General features: G+C 41.0%; 1 protein-coding gene across 1 annotated transcript; it reads left to right on the top strand.

Moving 5' to 3' along the window:
• The first annotated feature begins 971 nt into the window (after nt 1-971).
• Nucleotides 972-8581, top strand: LOC106588321 (interleukin enhancer-binding factor 2 homolog). Its single transcript, XM_014177181.3, has 15 exons — nt 972-1386; nt 1851-1910; nt 3372-3414; nt 4070-4174; nt 4409-4486; nt 4598-4700; nt 5112-5177; nt 5442-5558; nt 5857-5935; nt 6276-6363; nt 6756-6817; nt 6960-7074; nt 7267-7357; nt 7441-7632; nt 8270-8581. The coding sequence occupies exons 1-14, from the start codon at nt 1382-1384 to the stop codon at nt 7590-7592; spliced, it is 1164 nt and encodes a 387-aa protein (XP_014032656.1). The 5' UTR covers nt 972-1381; the 3' UTR covers nt 7593-7632; nt 8270-8581.
• Nucleotides 8582-21187: the final 12606 nt, after the last annotated feature.

Here is a 21187-nt window from a genome sequence, read left to right as displayed (position 1 = left end):
CATTCATTCAGATCTAGGATGTGTTATTTTAGTGTTCCCTTTATTTTTTTGAGCAGTATATACACTACTGATCAAAAGTTTGGGGTCACTTAGAAATTTACTTGTAAATTTTTTTGTCCATTAAAATGACATAAAATTGATCAGAAATACAGTGTAGACATTGTTCATGTTGTAAATGACTATTGTAGCTGGAAACGGCAGATTTTTTTATGGAATATCTACATAGGCGTACAGAGGCCCATTACCAGCAACCATCACTCCTGTCTTCCAATGGCACGTTGTGTTAGCTAATCCAAGTTTATCATTTTAAAAGGCTAATTGATCATTAGAAAACCCTTTTGCAATTATGTTAGCACAGCTGAAAGCTGTTGTTTTGATAAAAAAATCTAAAATCTGGCCTTCTTTAGACTAGATGAGTATTGGAGCATCAGCATTTGTGGGTTCGATTACAGGTTCAAAATGGCCAGAAACAATAACTTTCTTCTGAAACTCATCAGTCTATTCTTGTTCTGAGAAATGAAGGCTATTCCATGCGAGAAATTGCCAAGGAGCTGAAGATCTCGTACAACACTATGTACTACTCCCTTCACAGAACAGCGCAAACTGGCTCTAAGCAGAATAGAAAGAGGAGTGGGGGGCCACGGTGCACAACTGAGCAAGAGGACAAGTACATTTGTGTCTAGTTTGAGAAACAGATGCCGAACATGTCCTCAACTGGCAGCTTCATTAAATAGTACCCGCAAAACACCCGTCTCAACATCAACAGTGAAGAGGCAACTCTGGGTCTAGGCAGGGTTGCAAAGAAAAAGCCATATCTCAGACTGGCCAATAAATAAAAAGAAAATATGGTCAAAAGAACACAGACACTGGAAAGGGGAACTCTGCCTAGAAGGCCAGCATCCCGCTTCTTCACTGTTGACATTGGCTATATACCACACCTCCTTTGAGTTATTGCTTAATTATAGCAGTCAAAACAAGTTACATCGATATCCATTGATGGAAAATTATCAGGGGAGTTTAAGAAAGGCAAATTAGTTTTTCTCTTGTGACATATTCTTAAACTCGCAAGAATTTGTATTTCGATGGAAAACCGAATTTAGCTTCTTCTGTTAGCCTGTATCAAAACAAGTTACGTCGATATTCCATCTTAATTCGTTCGATAACGTTATGGTGGAAAGGGTTTATTGGATACACGTGGCATCTCCTTTCTTTCTGCGAACTTCTGGCTAGTTTTCAGGCCTTATGTACAGTTTACTGGGTAATTGGGGTAGAAATTTATGTAGACCTGGCAACCCTAACTCCATTAGTCTGCCTGACCGGCGTTGGATGCTGGTGATTTCTCTGTGAATATCTTCATTAAAACATCAAAACGTCTTACGCGATGAGGTAATTTCATACATCTGATAAAATCGCAATGTTGGATTATATTTATACAGTATCCAACTGTAAAAGATGTTTAGACAGAATTTAAAGGGGTGGGTTAGAAGAGGTTGTATTAGCTAGCAACGTGTAGCGTGCTAACGTTAGCCCAGCTAGCCTTTTTTTCTTCTTAACTAGCCGTCTTTGTTAGCCAGGTGGCCTGTAGCATAGCTTTACTGTTAACTAACTAGTTAGTTGGTGGATAGCTTTGTAGATAGGTAGCTATCTTGTTAATTTATGATTAGGTAGCTACCTAGATGTGCATTGGTATCTTAGTAAAATGAATGAACAGTCAGTAGCTAGCCCCGTTCGCCATGCTATGGTAGCAGGCAGCTAGCTAGTTAGCTGCTGCTGCTTCTTCAGCAAATGAGTTAATGCGGTAATTGCTTCCACACAACTAACTAATGTATTGATAATGTAATCAATTTCAGAGGCGATAGGGGCAGGGGCCGGGGTGGCCGGTTCGGCTCACGTGGTGGACTGGTGCAAGGGTGAGTAGCTAGTTAGCCAGTTGCTAGAATAATAATATTGCCTTGTCTTTCATTCTTCTAGCCAGATGAGCCTTGGCTTTACTTTGAAGTTGTAGACCACTTCAAATTGAGCATGCCTGCTTTTAGTTTTGTGTGATGCCATAATGGTTGATTTACTTTGCCCACAAATGTAAAGTTAACCAGTCCAACTTATGATTTAGGCCTATGAGATTTAAGATTCATGAGGTAACTTTTCCAACTAAAATTCATAGAAGAATATCAAATCAAATGTTATTGGTCGCATACTGCCGACAGTGCAGTAATATCCAACAAATTACACAACATATACACACATCTAAGTAGGAATTAATATTAAGTGACAAAGATACATAATTTTTTTATTTCACCTTTATTTAACCAGGTAGGCAAGTTGAGAACAAGTTATCATTTCCAATTGCGACCTGGCCAAGATAAAGCAAAGCAGTTCGACAACATACAACAACACAGAGTTACACATGGAGTAAAACAAACATACAGTCAATAATACTGTAGAAAAATAAGTCTATATACAATGTGAGCAAATGAGGTGAGATAAGGGAGGTAAAGGCAAAAAGGCCATGGTGGCAGAGTAAATACAATATAGCAAGTAAAACACTGGAATGGTAGATTTCTAGCAGAAGAAAGTGCAAAGTAGAAATATAAATAATGGGGTGCAAAGGAGCAAAATAAATAAATACAGTAGGGGAAGAGGTAGTTGTTTGGGCTAAATTATAGATGGGCATATGAGATGAGTAATGCAAGATATGTAAACCTTATTTAAGTGACTAGTGTTCCATTCCTTGAAGTGGCCAGTGATTTCTAGTCTAATCCTATAGGCAGTACCCTCTAATGTGCTAGTGATGGCTGTTTAACAGTCTGATGGCCTTGAGATAGAAACTGTTTTTCAGTCTCTCGGCCCCAACTTTGATGCACCTGTACTGATCTCACCTTGATGCCCCTGTACTGACCTCACCTTCTGGATGATAGCGGGGTGAACAGGCAGTGGCTCAGGTGGACGATGTCCTTGCTGATCCTTTTGGCCTTCCTGTGACATCGGGTGCTGTAGGTATCCTGGAGGGTGGGTAGTTTGCCCCCGGTAATGCGTTGGGCAGACCGTACCACCCTCTGGAGAGCCTCGCGGTTGCGGGCGGTGCAGGACACTTTCAATTGTGCATCTGTAAAAGTTTGAGGGTTTTAGGTGACAAGCCAACTTTCTTTAGCATCCTGAGGTTGAAGAGGCTCTGTTGCGCCTTCTTCACCACGCTGTCTGTCTGTGTGGGTGGGCCATTTCAGTTTGTCAGTGATGTGTACGCCAAGGAACTTGAAGCTTTCCAGGTTGTTTTCCAGGCACCACACTCCCAGAGCCCTCACCACCTCTGTATCTGTATCTGAATGTCTGGTGTAATATAAGATACATCAATGTTTATTGGTCCCTTGTTTCAGGTATCGGCCATTTGTCCCCCACATTCCCTTTGACTTTTATGTGGTGAGTATTTGCCACTTTATGTCAAGCATCCTTCCTGTATACATGAGCTCTTGCACCAATGGTTATTTTGAAGAGAGCATATCAGTGGTGTAGCATGTAGCTCACTTTCATTGAAATCAACAATTTCTTATTGTCTCATTCTCCTGAGTCAGACAGTACAGGCAGATTGTAATCAATGGAGATCAGCTCACCTACTCATACTGATTGTAATCGATGGAGATCAGCTCACCTACTCATACAGATTGTAATCGATGGAGATCAGCTCACCTACTCATACAGATTGTAATCGATGGAGATCAGCTCACCTACTCATACAGATTGTAATCGATGGAGATCAGCTCACCTACTCATACTGATTGTAATCGATGGAGATCAGCTCACCTACTCATACAGATTGTAATCGATGGAGATCAGCTCACCTACTCATACAGATTGTAATCGATAGAGATCAGCTCACCTACTCATACTGATTGTAATCGATGGAGATCAGCTCACCTACTCATACAGATTGTAATCGATGGAGATCAGCTCACCTACTCATACAGAATGGTCTTAATGCTCTAGTCAAAACAACAGGGATCTTGTCAAAGTAATACAGTAGCGCCGATAGGGATGTTGAGTGGACAGTGCTAAGCTGGCTCTGTGGTTCCCCCAGTGTGAGATGGCCTTCCCCAGAGTGAAGGCAGCAGCAGATGAGACTGCCTTCAGCGAGTGTCTACTGAAGAGGAACCAGGACCTCAGCCCCACAACCGCAGAGCAGGTGGAGAACACACACACAAACCTCTCTCTCTCTCTCTCTCTCTCTCTCTCAAACCTTCAACACACTACACTCTCACTCGGTCATCCTCACTCAAACCACACTCGTTGGATCATTTAACTCAAGCTGTTGTATGCACACACCAGCATATTCCTTTAGGTTATGTGTTAAACAACACACTCCTACGCTATGCTTATTTCCATTGACTACATGCAAACTCTCTGCTCCCCCTTTCAGTCCTCTATCTTGTCCCTGGTCACCAAGATCAACAACGTCATCGACAACCTCATCGTCGCCCCCGGCAACTTTGAAGTGGTGAGTTCCAGACCTTAGTAGAGATTAACGTGCCGAAATGTATCTGTATCTTGGATAACATATTTAGCCATGTACAATAACAATGGAAATTTTTTTCTCCTCTCATTCCAGCAAATTGAAGAGGTACGTCAGGTGGGCTCATACAAGAAAGGCACCATGACAACGGGACACAATGTCGCTGACCTGGTGGTCATCCTCAAGATCTTGCCCACACGTGAGTTCTGTGTGTGTGCCAACAAAGCAAAGCCCATTTGATACATTATTTGATTGGTCTTCAAATGTCAATGATGTTGATTGCTGCACAGCATTTTGCAATATTGCTGGGTTATAATGCATCTACATTGGAGTCATTTAGCAGAAGCTCTTATCCAGAGAAACTTACAGGAGCAATTAGGGTTAAGTGCCTTGCTCAAGGGGACATGGACAGGTTTTTCTTTTTTTTTACCTTGTCGGCTTGGGGATTCGAACAAGCAACCTTTCGGTTACTAGCCTAATACCGCTAGGCTAACTGCCGCCCTAATATAAATCATTCCTCATCCTGGGCTGTATTTCCCATAGCAGCCATTTTGAAATTGTCTCCATTGGTTGTACTGAACCCCCATAATGAAAGTTGTCTCTCTTGCAGTGGAGGCTGTCGCGGCTCTCGGCAACAAAGTGGTGGAGACCCTTCGCACACAAGACCCTGCTGAAGGTGACCGATATTACACAGTGGCGTTTGTTTTCATGTAGCCACATTGCAACATTAGTCACTGAAGTTAGATTTAGCTTTCAATAGCATCAATTCTGCTCCTATTTAGCTTTGTTGATAGGTCGTGCCATGTTGTTTTAGCGACGAATTCATTCAAAAGTGTAAATACAAGGATAATGTAGGCATGCTGGGTAATAGGATACAGGGTATTCTTGATCTTCAGTGGTTAGGATGTAATGTTGCCAACTGACTCCCTCTTTGTCCTAGTTCTCTCCATGCTGACCAATGAGACAGGTTTTGAGATCAGCTCTGCCGATGCAACAGTGAAAATCCTCATCACCACCGTTCCCCCCAACCTGCGCAAGCTGGACCCCGAACTGCACTGTATGTACATTCAGACAGACACACACACACACACACACACACACACACACACACGCAGTACAATGTGATATAATGTAAACACGAGCTGCCCTCAACTACACTCATAGATCTACATAAAAATAATTCAAAACACTCAGGTAGATGCTCTGTGATTGGCACAAAGCTCTCTGTCGTGCATGCCATAAGCATTCATTGTAGACTGGAGGTTTTTAATGTAGATGTATTGTCTGTTTTCAGCTAGACAATGGTGCTGTAAGTGGTCATAACGGTGTTGGTGATATGGTCTCTTTCTCCCCAGTGGACATCAAGGTGCTGCAGAGCGCTCTGGCCGCCATCCGCCATGCCCGCTGGTTTGAGGAGAACGCCTCCCAATCTACGTAAGACACCTTTAAAAACCCTTTGGTCTTTTACCTCTCAACCCATTTACCCTCCCAAACCGATATCTCCTCAGTATGTGTCTCAAATGATGTAATAGGTCCTCAGTCTCCTTTTTTTCTGGAACCTTCCCCTTCCTCAATATTTCTTACAAGTGAAGGAGGAATAAAGGGAGACTTTTTTTTATCCTAAATGTTTCAGCCATAATGACCTTCTGTCTTGATAAAGACCGTCTCCCTTTATTATCCTGTGTATATTGTAAATGGCAATACAGCACAGCGCTGACTAACTTAACTCCTTTTAAAGTGTTCAACTCGTGTCCTGGTTATTGTTGTTATTTAGGGTGAAAGTGCTGATTCGCCTGCTGAAGGATCTGAGGGTGCGTTTCCCCGGGTTCGAGCCTCTCACCCCCTGGATCCTGGATCTACTGGTGAGTCCAATTCACTGACCGTAGTTCTACTGAATGTACAGATTCTGCCACGACATCCCCCATTCTCACGACTCAACACCTAACATGTGATCGTAGTTAACCCACTGCATTCATCACAGTTATGCTGATGTTCAGTTCTACTGGTGGGGACACTACACCTACCATTAACACAACTACTGGTAAACCATTAGCATCTAATACTGGTGAGGCACCATAATGGAGGATTTAGCTATTTGTTGTGAATTACCACACAGAGCAAGTCACCTGGCTAATATGTTATGTTCTGTGTGATTCTCTGTCTTTGCTATTGTATTGTCCCTAACTGAACGCTTGTATCGTATCACTGCATAACTAAAGGAGGAATGAATAAGGAATGAAGTGTTTCTGCTCAGGGTCATTCTGCTGTCATGAACAACCCCTCCAGGCAGCCCCTGTCACTCAATGTGGCTTACAGGTGAGTCTTTTCATTCCCTCAGTCAGTTGTTTTTCAACTGTAGGTGTCTTTTGTTGACTGTCTCATTTTCAAAACATGACTTTGTGATACTTTACTGGCGGTGCCTTCATTTTTTTGTTGTTGTTGATGTTGCTCTTTTCAGACGCTGCCTACAGATGTTGGCCGCCGGACTTTTCCTGCCAGGCTCAGTGGGCATCACTGACCCCTGTGAGAGTGGAAACTTCCGGGTGCACACCGTTATGACCCTCGAGCAGCAGGTGATATCTTCGCTTTAGCTGCCTTCATGGTACAGGGGTGGGGAACCTTGGTCCTGGTGACAGGGTTTGCTCCAGCCCAGCACTAAATCAGCACTAATTCTTAGTTTCCATGATCATATGTGTTTGGTTAGGATTACTTTTAGGTGATTCCCATAGGTATATCAATTGAAAGTGTGTGTCTGTTTTTTGTAGGACATGGTTTGTTTCACTGCTCAGACATTGGTCAGGGTCCTCTCTCATGGAGGGTACCGGAAGATTCTGGGCCTGGAGGGTGATGCCAGCTGTGAGTACCTCATCTCTCTCTCTCTCTCACTCACACCCTTTTTCTCAAAGTAAACATTAAACAAATCTACCTCACCCTCCCAGACCTGGCTTCGGAAATGTCCACATGGGACGGCGTGATCGTCACACCCTCTGAGAAGGCCTACGAGAAGCCGCCAGAGAGGAAGGAAGAGGAGGATGAGGCGCTAGAGGAAGGAGGAGATGTAGAGGATGAAAGCATGGAGACACAGGAGTGAGGAAGACCCGGAAAGTGATGCGCCACCAGTGGGCTGCCAGGTACTAGTAGCCAGTCAGAAAACCAGGCTAGCTGCCTAGCTTGTTGTTACATCTCCTACAGTAGCTTAGTTAGAACATTAATGTAACGTTCTATAAATTAGCCTAGTTGCTAGTAGCAAATCCCATTAATGTATTTAAGAGTTAACAAAATCAACATAACTTTTTTTGTTTATGGAAATAAATCATTGCCTTGCCAAGTCATAAAGTAAGCGATGTAGCTGCCACACATTAACACCTCACCAGCCAGAGACTAGCCGGCGAGAGTAGTGCATGGAGCCATCTACTGTATCAGTGTTACAGGCGAGAATTCTGCCAAATCAGCTCCGCTTCACACAGAGTATAATACAAGAGGGTTTGCGAAGGACATTCTTTTGTCTTTGAGAACCACCCGAAGTTCGACTTCGATTCTAACCCTGTGTCCAGTGATGGTGGAGCCAGATATTTTCTTTAGTAAGAAGAAAGAAAGAAAGGTCAATGATCAATTGGTTAGTGGAAGACGGGCAGCACCATTAGCGTTGCAAGTGACGGGGAGTAACAAATGCTGTAAGTGGTGGGATCCAGTTCACTCTTTTACCCATACAATGTGATCTGAGGCTTAACAACTTTTTATTCCCCCCCCCCTCTTGTCGCCATCTAGAGGATCCAGTGCCACGTCTTTTTAAATGAACGTTTACCCCTGACTCTTTGAGACCCTTCACTCGCCCCTTTGTCCTTCAATGAAGTTCATGTCCACTAATGAATTGACTGCAACAACCTGGACCAAAGTTCTCCAACTGGACGGACAGACTCGCATAGACTGTTACTGGTCCCTCAACGCCCTCAACAAAAATGAAATTCACGGTCTTTCCAGAAAGGGACGGGTGTCGCTATCTATTTGTATTCCGTGTCTTTGTCTGGTTTTAACTTTGTAGCAACAATGATGACTAAATTAAACAGCTTTTTTAACATTTTAATGCCTCTTTATGTAAATACAGCAATGCATACCTTATTTTCAAATGTGTGTGTGGCTGGCTAGATAGAAAACATAGCCCCGTGCTTGTGAAAAGACATACTTCATTTTCAGAGGTTAGATCTGGTCGTGTAATTACTTCCACAGATCATTTCCAGTCTAGGTACCCTACATTTGACAAACCTTTTTAGTGTTTAATTTATTGGATCACAGTTAAACTTAAATGCTGTTTTGCAGTTCAGATTTTAGAGGTTACCGGCAAGAGGAGCATTTAATTCAAAACATAATTGTCAACAAAACAATCTGATCATAAGATGCCATGTAATTTGTGAAAAACTTTAACGTTCATACTCCTTTTTTATATCAAAACTCAAACACGTCACTGAATAGGGATCATGATTTAATTGACGCAAGTATTAGACACCTTAGTATCAGTTATAGGTAGGCTTATTGTTTTGGTTACCTTGCTAATAACCAAAACTCTCCAAGTAATGCTCTTAAGTTAGCGCTGGAAAATACCTGGATCTTTTGAATGGACTCAACATAGCCACTTGTAATAGGGTCTCTGTCACTAAACCCTCCCTCAAAGTTCCATAATGGGGTGAAAATAGCAGCCATCCTGGTCAGGGAGAAAAATCCAAAACCAGTCTAATTGGAATGAATAGCAGTAGAGGCATAGTTAGTGTGTTTCCTGCTTTTACTTATGCAGGAAATAAAAGCAATGCATGTGATGTATCAGAAACAGTTTTTTATGGGTTTTATACACATTTTCTGTATAAATAGTCTTTAAAATATGTAAACAGACCATACATGTCTGATTGTGCTTTCTTGGAAAGCTGTGAGTGCTATTATATGATACAATATCAGTACTTGTTGCATTTACAGCTTGTCTAAGTCCTATCAACTGATTTGAGCCAATGTATGGCTGTGGATTGATTGCATTGTTTGAATGGAATGTTGGCATATTGGCAGTTCATTTGACAAATTTAAGGAATAATTTGAATAATTCCTCAAACTGACTGACTAGCAAGCTAACTCGCATGCAGTGCAGATAAATTCTTCACATTCATTGTTTTACACATATCTTATCACAGGACTGGCAAACCATAGTTGACAAACTCCCTGACAAGGTTAAAGTCCATTCTGTTATTCTAATTGTCATCTTTTTTTTCTTTTTTTGAAGTTGTAGGTATCACAATCGAAATAGGACTTACAGCAATACAATAGGGCCTAATGCGGTAACTCTGAAAACTGCATAACATTACAACAATTGATGACCGGCCACAAGTAGCATTGCATGCCTGTAGATGGCATCAGAGTATTGCGGACAAGCTCAAGCGACTGTTGCTGAAATCCCAATGATGATCTATCAATCAACTCTACAATTCTAAAGGTAGCTAGCTCATCACGCTAAGTACCATGATCTTATCATTTACCAAATCTAATGCTATTCTCAATCATTTAATCCGAAACAGGATATTCATGATATTGAGTTGTATTCTTACATGTAATGGCTCAAGTCCATCCAATGGCGTGTTTACTGAGTGAATTTAACCAATTAGCTGCAGTGAATTAGTGTCTGTTCGAGACAGTGTGATCTTGTTTTTGATTCAGTAGACCTTATTAACCTAACAGTGATGTCGTCAAGACATTCGGATGTCTTGGCATTACAGCCAAGGTGTTGGGTTGACAGTAGCAGGGGTTCAGACCCCGGTCGGGACTAAAGCCCTGACTTTGCTATGTAGAATGTACAAAAACCTACATTTCCAATGCTGATTATAAGCCATTTATCTTTTAGCATTAAACAGGGACCGTGTGTGGTGGCAAAGCACTACAGTTTAGTCATCCTATCTTATAAACTGGGTAGGCCTTAAGTCTCCAAGCCCAGGTCTTATAGAACGGTCTTTCAGCCTTCAACAACCAGCTCCTTCGAACTTAGTTTGTCACAGTTAACTATATCGTGGTTTATTGTATTGCAAAGATCTCTCAACAGCTCTTTTTCAAACAAACATGACATCTTCCTTCCAATTTCTAACAACTGAGCCATATCTGTAAATGCCACATCTTGTTCACTTTCCATTTCCCTCCTTTTCTGAAGCAATTGCCTGGAACAGCCTATTTTTGTTCCCCTGCAGGAGATAAACTGGGATGTTTGAATGGGAGTGAGAAGCAATTTACTCAGTCGAATAAAACTGGCACTCGGAATCTGGGATCCTATTGAGTCACACAGGGGCGCCCAGCTGTTCCAATGACACCAGGAACAGAGGAAAGACATGGACTAAGCACCTCAATCGCAATGACGATATCAGCAAAATTCTTGTTTGAACCGATATTTCCCTGCTGAGAAATTAATTTCCCTTGAAACTCATACCAATTCATACGCTCGGTTAATGGAATCTTATAAAGGACTGAAAATGAACTGATCGCCGGGAAACGCGAGCGGGGGAAAAATTCACATTGCATGAAATGAGTTGTCGGCGGGAGAAAATCTATAGCTGGGATTGTAAAGATAGACACAATTGTGAGCTGAAAGTAGCCTAGATGCATCACCCTCACTCAGACACTTATTAAAATAGTGCAGAAAATAGGAACAAGTGGTCTCAAACTACTAGAGAGCATTTGGAGGCAGCATGCTTGTACAATCAGTCTTGTCATTGGCTGAAATCCTGGACATTGGTCTGCAAAACTGGACATTTAGTCCCATGTAGCCTTATATACAGTACGTTTTTTCCAGCATTGTTTCCCATTAGGGTGAGCGTTGTCTCACCTGTTCCTTCAGAGAACCTTGGTTACATACTGTACGTAATGAAACCTTTCAATATCTCAGGTCTAGATCGGACACTAATTCAGAGGATGAAAACCTGCAGGAGTCAACTTAGACACCCTCCTCTCTATAATCACTGTCCTGGTGACTCATCTCGTCTCTCACTCCGAGGGAAGAGTTTCTCAATGGCGCCGTGTCAATAATAGTAATTGAAATGAAACGGAAAGGACATGCAGCTGCTGTCAGAGTCACGTAATGTAAAATCTACATCATTAGCTTGCAGTCATTTACAAATGGCCATAAATGAGTGTCTAGTGAGTGCCATTTAAACAGAGTGCCTGGTTAATTACAGTACTTTTACCCAATCTTCCTATATACTTAGGCAAAGGTAGTAATGGTTAAATGTGCAACAACATTGTTTTTGAACTAGCATCACATGACAGTAACCTTGTCTGAGACATGAGGGTTTGCCATTGACGCACGTCCTCCATTTGATTTTGGCCACACAGTTGATGCTTAAAATCTACGTTTGTCTCATCCATAATTGCCATGCTCCACACCATGCTGATGCTAATTTGTACTTTGTCCAGAACAAAATACTGTGTAGACTGGCCATTAGCTTAGCGCTAGAAGAGAAACAATATATTTGTCATCCACATGAGCAGAAATAACCTTCCAAGGTCAGGGACTTGAGGTAGAAGTTGCCCCTGATCCTAATTTCCCAACACCAAATACTGACCTTATACCCATGAGGAGGATATCAGACTTGGACCAGTGGTTGGGAGGAGGGTGGTGTGGCTCTCTATTCTAAGCCCTGTTAGGCAGTAGCTAGTCTGGTATTTGTAATCATTAGTACCTCTCAGTCTCCTCCCACAGAGAACATCTCTAGACAGCTGCTCTTTCTTCCCATCAATAGCTACATTTCCTCATCAATACCTGGGAACCTAACTCCAAGAATATCCCCATTGTCTCAAGACACACATGTATGTTTGACTCCTCTCCAGTATTACAGTTTTTCTCAGCATCTCAGGTACAAAAGCAAGAAAATTATCAGAAGTTCTATGCATGTCTTAGACCGCTTTTTACAAAACATTAAATACAAATATTTTCAGTATTTGTTTTGATGTGTATGGAATTGTTTGGTTAAAAATATATAAAATGAGAGTAATTTCTCAGGATTCTGTACCTTTGGATAGTTGTACTTCTAATTTTGATCATTATGATTTAGTAACTTGGACTCAATAGATAAGTATGGTTACATGAATCTTTTTACAGGCATTCATGTTATTGTTAGGGGGTTCACAGTGAAACCTACTTATTGCCTTCCCTGTGGCTCAGTTGGTAGAGCATGGTGTTTGCAACGCCAGCATGGTGTGTGCAACGCCAGGGTTGTGGGTTCGATTCCCATGGGGGGCCAGTACAAAAAAAATGCATGAAATGAAATGCATTAATTCACTGCTGTAAGTCGCTCTGGATAAGAGCGTCTGCTAAATGACGTAAAATGTTATTCTCTACTTATTTTTAATTTTTTTTATGTACATGGCCAAATAACTCAAGCATAGATTGGTAACTTTTTTTTCTAATTTGGCACACAGAAATTTGAGGCCATTAGGGTGGCAGGTAGACTAGCGGTTAAGAGCGTTGGGCCAGTAACAAAATGTCAGTGGTTTGAATCCCCGAGCTGACTAGGTGAAACCTCTGTTGATGTGCCTTTGAGCAAGGCACTTAACCCTCATTGCTCCTGTAAGTGACTCTAGGTAAGAGTGTCTGCTAAATGACTAAAATGTAAATGAATAACTTAGTCAAAAAGAATGGTACCGATTGGCCTATAGATGGTGTGGTGCTGTTATAACCAGTCTCACTTATACCCTCATATCCATTGACCTTGAAACTTTGCATGTATGTTTCTTTCCTCATGCTGAACAAATTTGCCTCAAGGACCCATAAGGTCCGCCTGGATAGATTTTGGAAAACCAAATAACACATCTCTTGTACATCTCTAAACTTAGTTTGAGAGAAGCTATGGGATTGGTTAAGAGATGACTGAGTTATTGATCAATCATTTAAATCCTTCGTAAATCCACTCCACAATGGCCTATCAACATGAAACTTTTTAGGGTCATCAAAGCCATCACCATGATGAACCATGTTAAGTTTGGCATTGATATTTAAAAATAAATAAATAAATAAGGACACTATTAACGCTAATGCTCAAAATCCTCTGCAATCATCTTCTCATTGATCCATGTGTCAGATTCTCAGATTTTGTATGTCGAATCACTACATCAGTCCTTAATGGTTTGGGGAAAAAAATTGTTGCTGCATTCGAATATGACTGCACTGTACCAATAGTCGCACCTTCACCTATAGATGCACCTTCTTCCATAAGTTAGATTGACTCCAGATTTGGTATATAGACTCAATTAATTAGCCTCTAATGAATTTAAGAATTATTAGTTTCTGCATTCAAAGTCGGCAACACTGCACCCCTAGATGGCACCATATCACACCAGGGCTATAAGAACTGAATTGATGGACATGGGCCATGAAATTTGGTATGTAAAATGTATGTATATTTCCTTAGAAGCTGTGTGAATATAAAGTCACTGCAACCATAGATGGCTGCACCAGACCAGTTGGTAGCAATATAGATGTCATTGGCATCATAGGATACTAGAGCAATGAATTTATTCAAGTGGACTTTTTCTCATGCAAATGAATGTTCGATTTTAATTATGCAGATGAACAATGTGAAAATAATACTGGAAATATTTCACAAATCTTAACATAAACCATTAGTCAAATTGACCCCAGAATTGGTATACAAACTCGATACATTAAGTAATGACTATAAGAATGATTACTTGCTGCATTCAAAGAACCAACCTACAGCACTAGACTAAACTTCACTTGCATCATCCTTGTGGAATTGATAAACATGCTTTTACAGATTGCACATGAAGGAAGATAGTTCCTACATGATAGGGTGCTTGCTTTGTTATCCAACTGATCTTGTGTCCCATCCGTCATCATGTGAACCCCATTCATTGCTGCTCGCAGTTATATTTATGAATGTATTTGCAATTTTGACGGTATAACAGTTTTGATTCATGCATTTGTTTCAAGAAGGTAACTACATTTTGAAAATACATTTACTGTTTTGCAAAAGGCCACAGAGTTCTGTATCTTGTGAACTCTTGTTTTGAAAATCAACAACATTATTCCAAAAAATGCTTGCACGCGATTAGGAAAAACTGTAACTTTATTCTCAGTCTTTATTCTCAGTCTTTTGAATGACTAATTTCTCATCTCTCCTCCTCTGGACCACTGTGTACAGTACAAAAGTTTTCATCTTGACCAATTAGGAATTTAATGATAAATGTTACTATTCAAAAGTAGGGTAAAGTCAAAACCATGTCTGGTATCGGTCTGATATTTTCTAAACTGGCTAAAGGGCAACCAATTAACTGTCTTTCGATTGGTTGGTTGCACCCTTTAACCGCAACCCAGGCAGCCATATACAGTTTGATGTGACTCATCCAATTTTTTTTTTTGCATATCCGAAATCTGTTGTTTTTCCTGCAGTCTGAACAGCCAAAAAGCCCTTGGAATCGGATATGTTAAGCCACATTTCAAACCACCTTCATAAGTGGTTTTAAGTCAGATTTAAATCTGATTCCTGGCCATGTGTCTGAATGGTCAAATCTGATTTATTTGCCCTCAAGTGGTTTTTAGACTGTTATTTGGCAGTTTGACAAGAAAATGTGGTAGCTAACTAGCTTTCTAATTGTTTACAAACAAATTAGTGAATGTGCCAGACAGCTAAACAGCTAACTAACTAGTTTGACTGCTGTAGCTAGCCAAAAATGACTTGTTTTGAAAGTAGGATAATCTTATACTTTGAGGCTTTAAAAGTGTTCTTACTCTGATTTTGAACATTCAAAGCAGCTGGGAAGCGTCCATGGCAGGCATTGTCACTTTACAGTGCATTCGGAAAGTATTCAGACCCCACAACCTTTTCTACATTTTGTTACGTTACAGCCTTATTCTAAAAATTATTAAAATAGTTTTTTCTCCCTCATCAATCTACACACCATTCCCCATAATGACAAAGCGAAACAGGTTTGTAGAAATGTTCTAGTCTCCCAATCCCTGCCACTGAAAAACATCCCAACAGCATGATGCTGCCACCACCAAGCTTCACTGTAGGTATGGTGCCAGGTTACCTCCAGAAGTGATGCTTGGCATTCAGGCCAAAGAGTTCAACCCTGATTTCATCAGACCAGAGAATCTTGTTTCTCATGGTCTGAGAGTTCTTTAGGTGTTTTTTGATCAAATCAAATCAAATTTATTTATATAGCCCTTCGTACATCAGCTGATATCTCAAAGTGCTGTACAGAAACCCAGCCTAAAACCCCAAACAGCAAGCAATGCATGTGAAAGAAGCACGGTGGCTAGGAAAAACTCCCTAGGAAAAACTCCCTAGAAAGGCCAAAAACCTAGGAAGAAACCTAGAGAGGAACCAGGCTATGAGGGGTGGCCAGTCCTCTTCTGGCTGTGCAGGGTGGATATTATAACAGAACATGGTCAAGATGTTAAAATGTTCATAAATGACCAGCATGGTCAAATAGTAATAATCATAGTAGTTGTCGAGGGTGCAACAAGCACGTCTGGTGAACGTTGATAAACTCCAAGCGGGCTGTCATGTGCCTTTTACTGAGGAGTGGCTTCCGTCTGGTCACTACCATAAAGGCCTGATTGGTGGAGTGTTGCAGAGATGGTTGTACTTCTGGAAGGTTCTCCCGTCTCCACAGAGGAACTCTGGAGCGCTTTCAGAGTGACCATCGGGTTCTTGGTCACCTCCCAGACCAAGGCCCTTCTCCTCCGATTGCTCAGTTTGGCTGGGCGACCAGGGCTAGGAAGAGTCTTGGTGGTTCCAAACTTCTTCCATTTAAGAATGGTGGAGGCCACTGTGTTCTTGGGGAACTTCAATGCGGCAGACATTTTTTATACCCTTCCCCTAATCTGTGCCTTGACAAAATCCTGTCTCGGAGCTCTACGGACAATTCCTTCAACCTCATGGCTTGGTTTTTGCTCTGACATGCACTGTCAACTGTGGGACCTTATATAGACTAGAGGTCGACCGATTAATCAGAATGGCCGATTAATTAGGGCCGATTTCAAGTTTTCATAACAATCGGTAATTGGTATTTTTGGACACCCATTTTTTTTTTACACCTTTATTTAACTAGGCAAGTCAGTTAAGAACACATTCTTATTTTCAATAACGGCCTAGGAACGGTGGGTTAACTGCCTTGTTCAGGGGCAGAACGACAGATTTTTACCTTGTCAGCTCGGGGATTCAATCTTACAACCTTACGGTTAACTAGTCCAACGCTCTAACCACCTGCTTTACATTGCACTCCACGAGGAGCCTGTCTGTTACGGGAATGCTGTAAGAAGCCAAGGTAAGTTGCTAGCTAGCATTAAACTTATCTTATAAAAAGCAATCAATCATAATCACTAGTTAACTACACATGGTTGATGATATTACTAGTTTATCTAGCCTGTCCTGCGTTGCATATAATCGATGCGGTGTGCATTTGCGAAAAAGGACTGTCATTGCTCCAACATGTACCTAACCATAAACATCAATGTCTTTCTTAAAATCAATACACAAGTATATATTTTTAAACCTGCATATTTAGCTAAAAGAAATCCAGGTTAGCAGGCAATATTAACCAGGTGAAATTGTGTCACTTCTCTTGCGTTCATTGCACGCAGAGTCAGGGTATATGCAACAGTTTGGGCAGCCTGGCTTGTTGCGAACTAATTTGCCAGAATTTTACGTAATTACGACATAACATTGAAGGTTGTGCAATGTAACAGAAATATTTAGACTTAGGGATGCCACCCGTTAGGCAAAATACGGAACGTTTCGTATTTCACTGAAAAAAAAAGTTTTGTTTTCAAGATGATAGTTTCCGGATTCGACCATATTAATGACCTAAGGCTCGTATTTCTGTGTGTTTATTATATTATAATTAAGTCTATGATTTGATAGAGCTGTCTGACTGAGCGGTGGTAGCACCAGAAGGCTCGTAAGCGTTCATTCAAACAGCACTTTCGTGCGGTTTGCCAGCAGCTCTTCGCAATGCATTGCGCTGTTTATGACTTCAAGCCTATCAACTCCCAAGATTAGGCTGGTGTAACCGATGTGAAATGGCTAGCTAGTTAGCGGGGTGCGCGCTAATAGCGTTTCAAACGTCACTCACTCTGAGACTTGGAGTAGTTGTTCCCCTTGCTCTGCATGGGTAACGCTGCTTCGAGGGTGGCTGTTGTCGATGTGTTCCTGGTTCGAGCCCAGGTAGGAGCGAGAAGAGGGACAGAAGCTATACTGTTACACTGGCAATACTAAAGTGCCTATAAGAACATCCAATAGTCAAAGGTATATGAAATACAAATTGTATAGAGAGAAATAGTCCTATAATTCCTATAATAACTACAACCTAAAACTTCTTACCTGGGAATATTGAAGACTCATGTTAAAAGGAACCACCAGCTTTCATATGTTCTCATGTTCTGAGCAAGGAACTTAAACGTTATCTTTCTTACATGGCACATAATGCACTTTTACTTTATTCTCCAACACTTTGTTTTTGCATTATTTAAACCAAATTGAACATGTTTCATTATTTGAGGCTAAATTGATTTTATTGATGTATTATATTAAGTTACAATAAGTGTTCATTCAGTATTGTTGTAATTGTCATTATTACAACAACAAAAAATCGGCCGATTAATCGGCATCGGCTTTTCTTCTGGTCCTCCAATAATCGGTACCGGCGTTGAAAAATCATAATCGGTCGACCTCTAATATAGACAGGTGTGTGCCTTTCCAAATCATGTCCAATCAATTGAATTTACCACAGGTGGACTCCAATCAAGTTGTAGAAACATCTCAAGGGTGATCAATGGAAACAGGATGAACCTGAGCTGAATTTCAAGTCTCATAGCAAAGAGTCTGAATACTTATGTAAATAAGGTATCTCTTTTTTATTATTAATACATTTGCTTTGTCATTATGGGGTATTGTGTGTAGATTGATGAGGGTAAAAAAGAATTGAATCTCTTTTAGAATAAGAATGTAAAGTAACAAAATGTGGAAAAAGTCAATGGGTCTGAATACTTTCCGAATGCACTGCTTGCTACATAACAGCTCGAATGTGGCGGCCTCGCTATCTCAATATCACTCCTTCTCATTTCGCTGTTTCTTGTCTCCATGCCCTCTGGAATGTGATCAAAGCCTGGTGCAATTGGCTGCCTTCTCTCGAATTCAACGATTCCAGCTGCTACCAGGAACTTGTACCGCTGTGCCACAGATTACCCATGGTTGGCAGCTGCACCACCCCATAGCACAACATGTCACCCATGCGGGATGTGGCAGTTTCCAGCGCTCCCTCTTGGGGGCTAACTGTAATCAGAAATGCATAGTTTAGTTGAGCTTGTCAGCTGTGATGCCTCCGATTGAGGGCAAAGAGTCTGAAAAAGTCAGCAAATGAACTGCTGTAACTGACTTGTTGTGTCCTACGACATATGCATATTGCATAGGCCTGCAGTGTGTTTATATTCATATTGGACATCTGTTATTTGACTATTTGCGATGGGTAACAGTGTTTTGTACCTAATTAGTTGCAATTATCTTGCACTGACTCAATGAGGTGGGGGAGTTAATGGATGGGAAAGTGAAAGGTCTTGCTACATACGGTATTTACCAAAGGAGTGGTGAATGTGGTTAATAAGTCATTGTCCGTTTTCAGCTAAGCCAAGATGGTTTCCATGGGATACCTGAACGTGTGGTACTTTCCCTAGCATTAATTAAGGCCGTAGATTAGTCCCCACTCTCTACATTTCTCTGTATAGGTTCTGTGTGGACTGCTCTTTTTTCCATTTAAATGACAGATCTATTACAGGTTTCCTCAATCGCGTACAAGCGTTTTTTTGGAACAATGTTGTTGATTTTCAAAATGGAGTTCTCGAGACACAACTCTGTGGCCCTTTTGCAAAAACAGTAAATGTGTTTTCAAAATGTAGTTGCCATCACAAAACCAATACATTCATCTAAATTATATTATACCGTCAAAATTGCAAATATACTGAACAAAAATATAAAACGCAACATGTAAAGTCTTGGTCCCATGTTTCATGAGCTTAAATGATCCCAGAAATGTTCCATACACACAAAAATATTATTTCTCTCAAATGTTGTGCACATATTTGTTTACATCCATGTTAGTGAGCATTTCTCATTTGCCAAGATAATCCATCCACCTGACAGGTGTGGCATATCAAGAAACTTAATTAAACAGCATGATCATTACACAGGTGCACATTGTGATGGGGACAAAAGGCCACTAAAATGTGCAGTTTTGTCACACAACACAATGCCAGTTTTGAGGGAGCATGCAATTTGCATGCTTACTGCAGGAATGTCCACCAGAGCTATTGCCAGAGAATGTAATGTTAATTTCTCTACCATAAGCCGCCTCCAATGTTGTTTTATATAATTTGGCAGTACGTCCAACCAGCCTCACAACCGCAGACCATGTGCAACCACACCAGCCCAGGACTTCCACATCCGGGTTCTTCACCTGCGGGATTGTCTGAGACCAGCCACCTGGACAGCTGATGAAACTGAAGAGTATTTCTGTCTGTAATAAAGCCCTTTTGTGGGGAAAAACTCATTCTGATTTGCCAAGGCTGGTTCCCCAGTGGGTGGGCCTGGCTTCCAAGTGGGTGGGCCGCAATATTGTGGTTTGTCTCTCTTGAGACGCCATAGCAACAACATAGGTAGCATACCTGGAGTGATTTAGAATTTTGTGCATTAGTATTTAGTGATTACCGGAACTCAATTGCACAAATGTTTCTTCTGATGAAAACAATGTATATATTCTGTGAACTGAATACATAACAGTGAATTTTGTATTCACTGACGACAGTCAGGTACGAAGGCAAGAAAATTATCAGAAGTTCTGTAAATGTATTTCAGCATTTGATCATTGCTGCGATTGAGAAAAATTGGAATCCACTGGCAGCAAGAAAGAGAGGTTGTAGACTAGATGCATGTAGACTAGATGCATAAACTACATGCATGTTTTGTTCAATCAAGTTCATATTTATATCAAAAACCAGCTTTTTACATTAGCATGTGACGTTCAGAACTAGCATACCCCCCGCAAACCTCCGGTGAATTTATTAAATTACTCACGATAAACGTTCACAAAAAGCATAACAATTATTTTAAGAATTATAGATACAGAACTCCTCTATGCACTCGATATGTCCAATTTTAAAATAGCTTTTCGGTGAAAGCACATTTTGCAATATTCTCAGTAGATAGCCCGGCATCACAGGGCTAGCTATTTAGACACCCAGCAAGTTTAGCACTCACCAAAGTCAGATTTACTATAAGAAAAATGTTATTACCTTTGGTGTTCTTCGTCAGAATGCACTCCCAGGACTTCTACTTCAATAACAAATGTTGGTTTGGTCCCAAATAATCCATAGTTATATCCAAATAGCGGCGTTATGTTCGTGCGTTCAAGACACTATCCGAAAGGGTAAATAAGGGTTACGAGCATGGCGCATTTCGTGACAAAAAAATTCTAAATATTCCATTACCGTACTTCGAAGCATGTCAACCGCTGTTTAAAATCCATTTTTATGCCATTTTTCTCGTAAAAAAGCGATAATATTCCGACCGGGAATCTGCATTTAGGTAAACAGACGAAAGAAAATAAAGCATGGGGTCGACTCGGGCACGCGCCTAAGCCCATAGTACT

Source organism: Salmo salar, chromosome 27 (genome assembly GCF_965601325.2).
Source record: "Salmo salar chromosome 27, fSalSal1, whole genome shotgun sequence".
Classification (NCBI taxonomy): Eukaryota; Metazoa; Chordata; class Actinopteri; order Salmoniformes; family Salmonidae; genus Salmo; species Salmo salar.
This window is presented reverse-complemented; position numbering and strand designations above follow the sequence as displayed.

Bases quoted from the DNA above. Each gene is read 5' to 3' on its own strand.
- LOC106588321 (XM_014177181.3), top strand. The intron at 5,178-5,441 runs GTGACCGATATT...TCTTTGTCCTAG, and splicing joins CACACAAGACCCTGCTGAAG to TTCTCTCCATGCTGACCAAT. The intron at 5,936-6,275 runs GTAAGACACCTT...GTTGTTATTTAG, and splicing joins GAGAACGCCTCCCAATCTAC to GGTGAAAGTGCTGATTCGCC.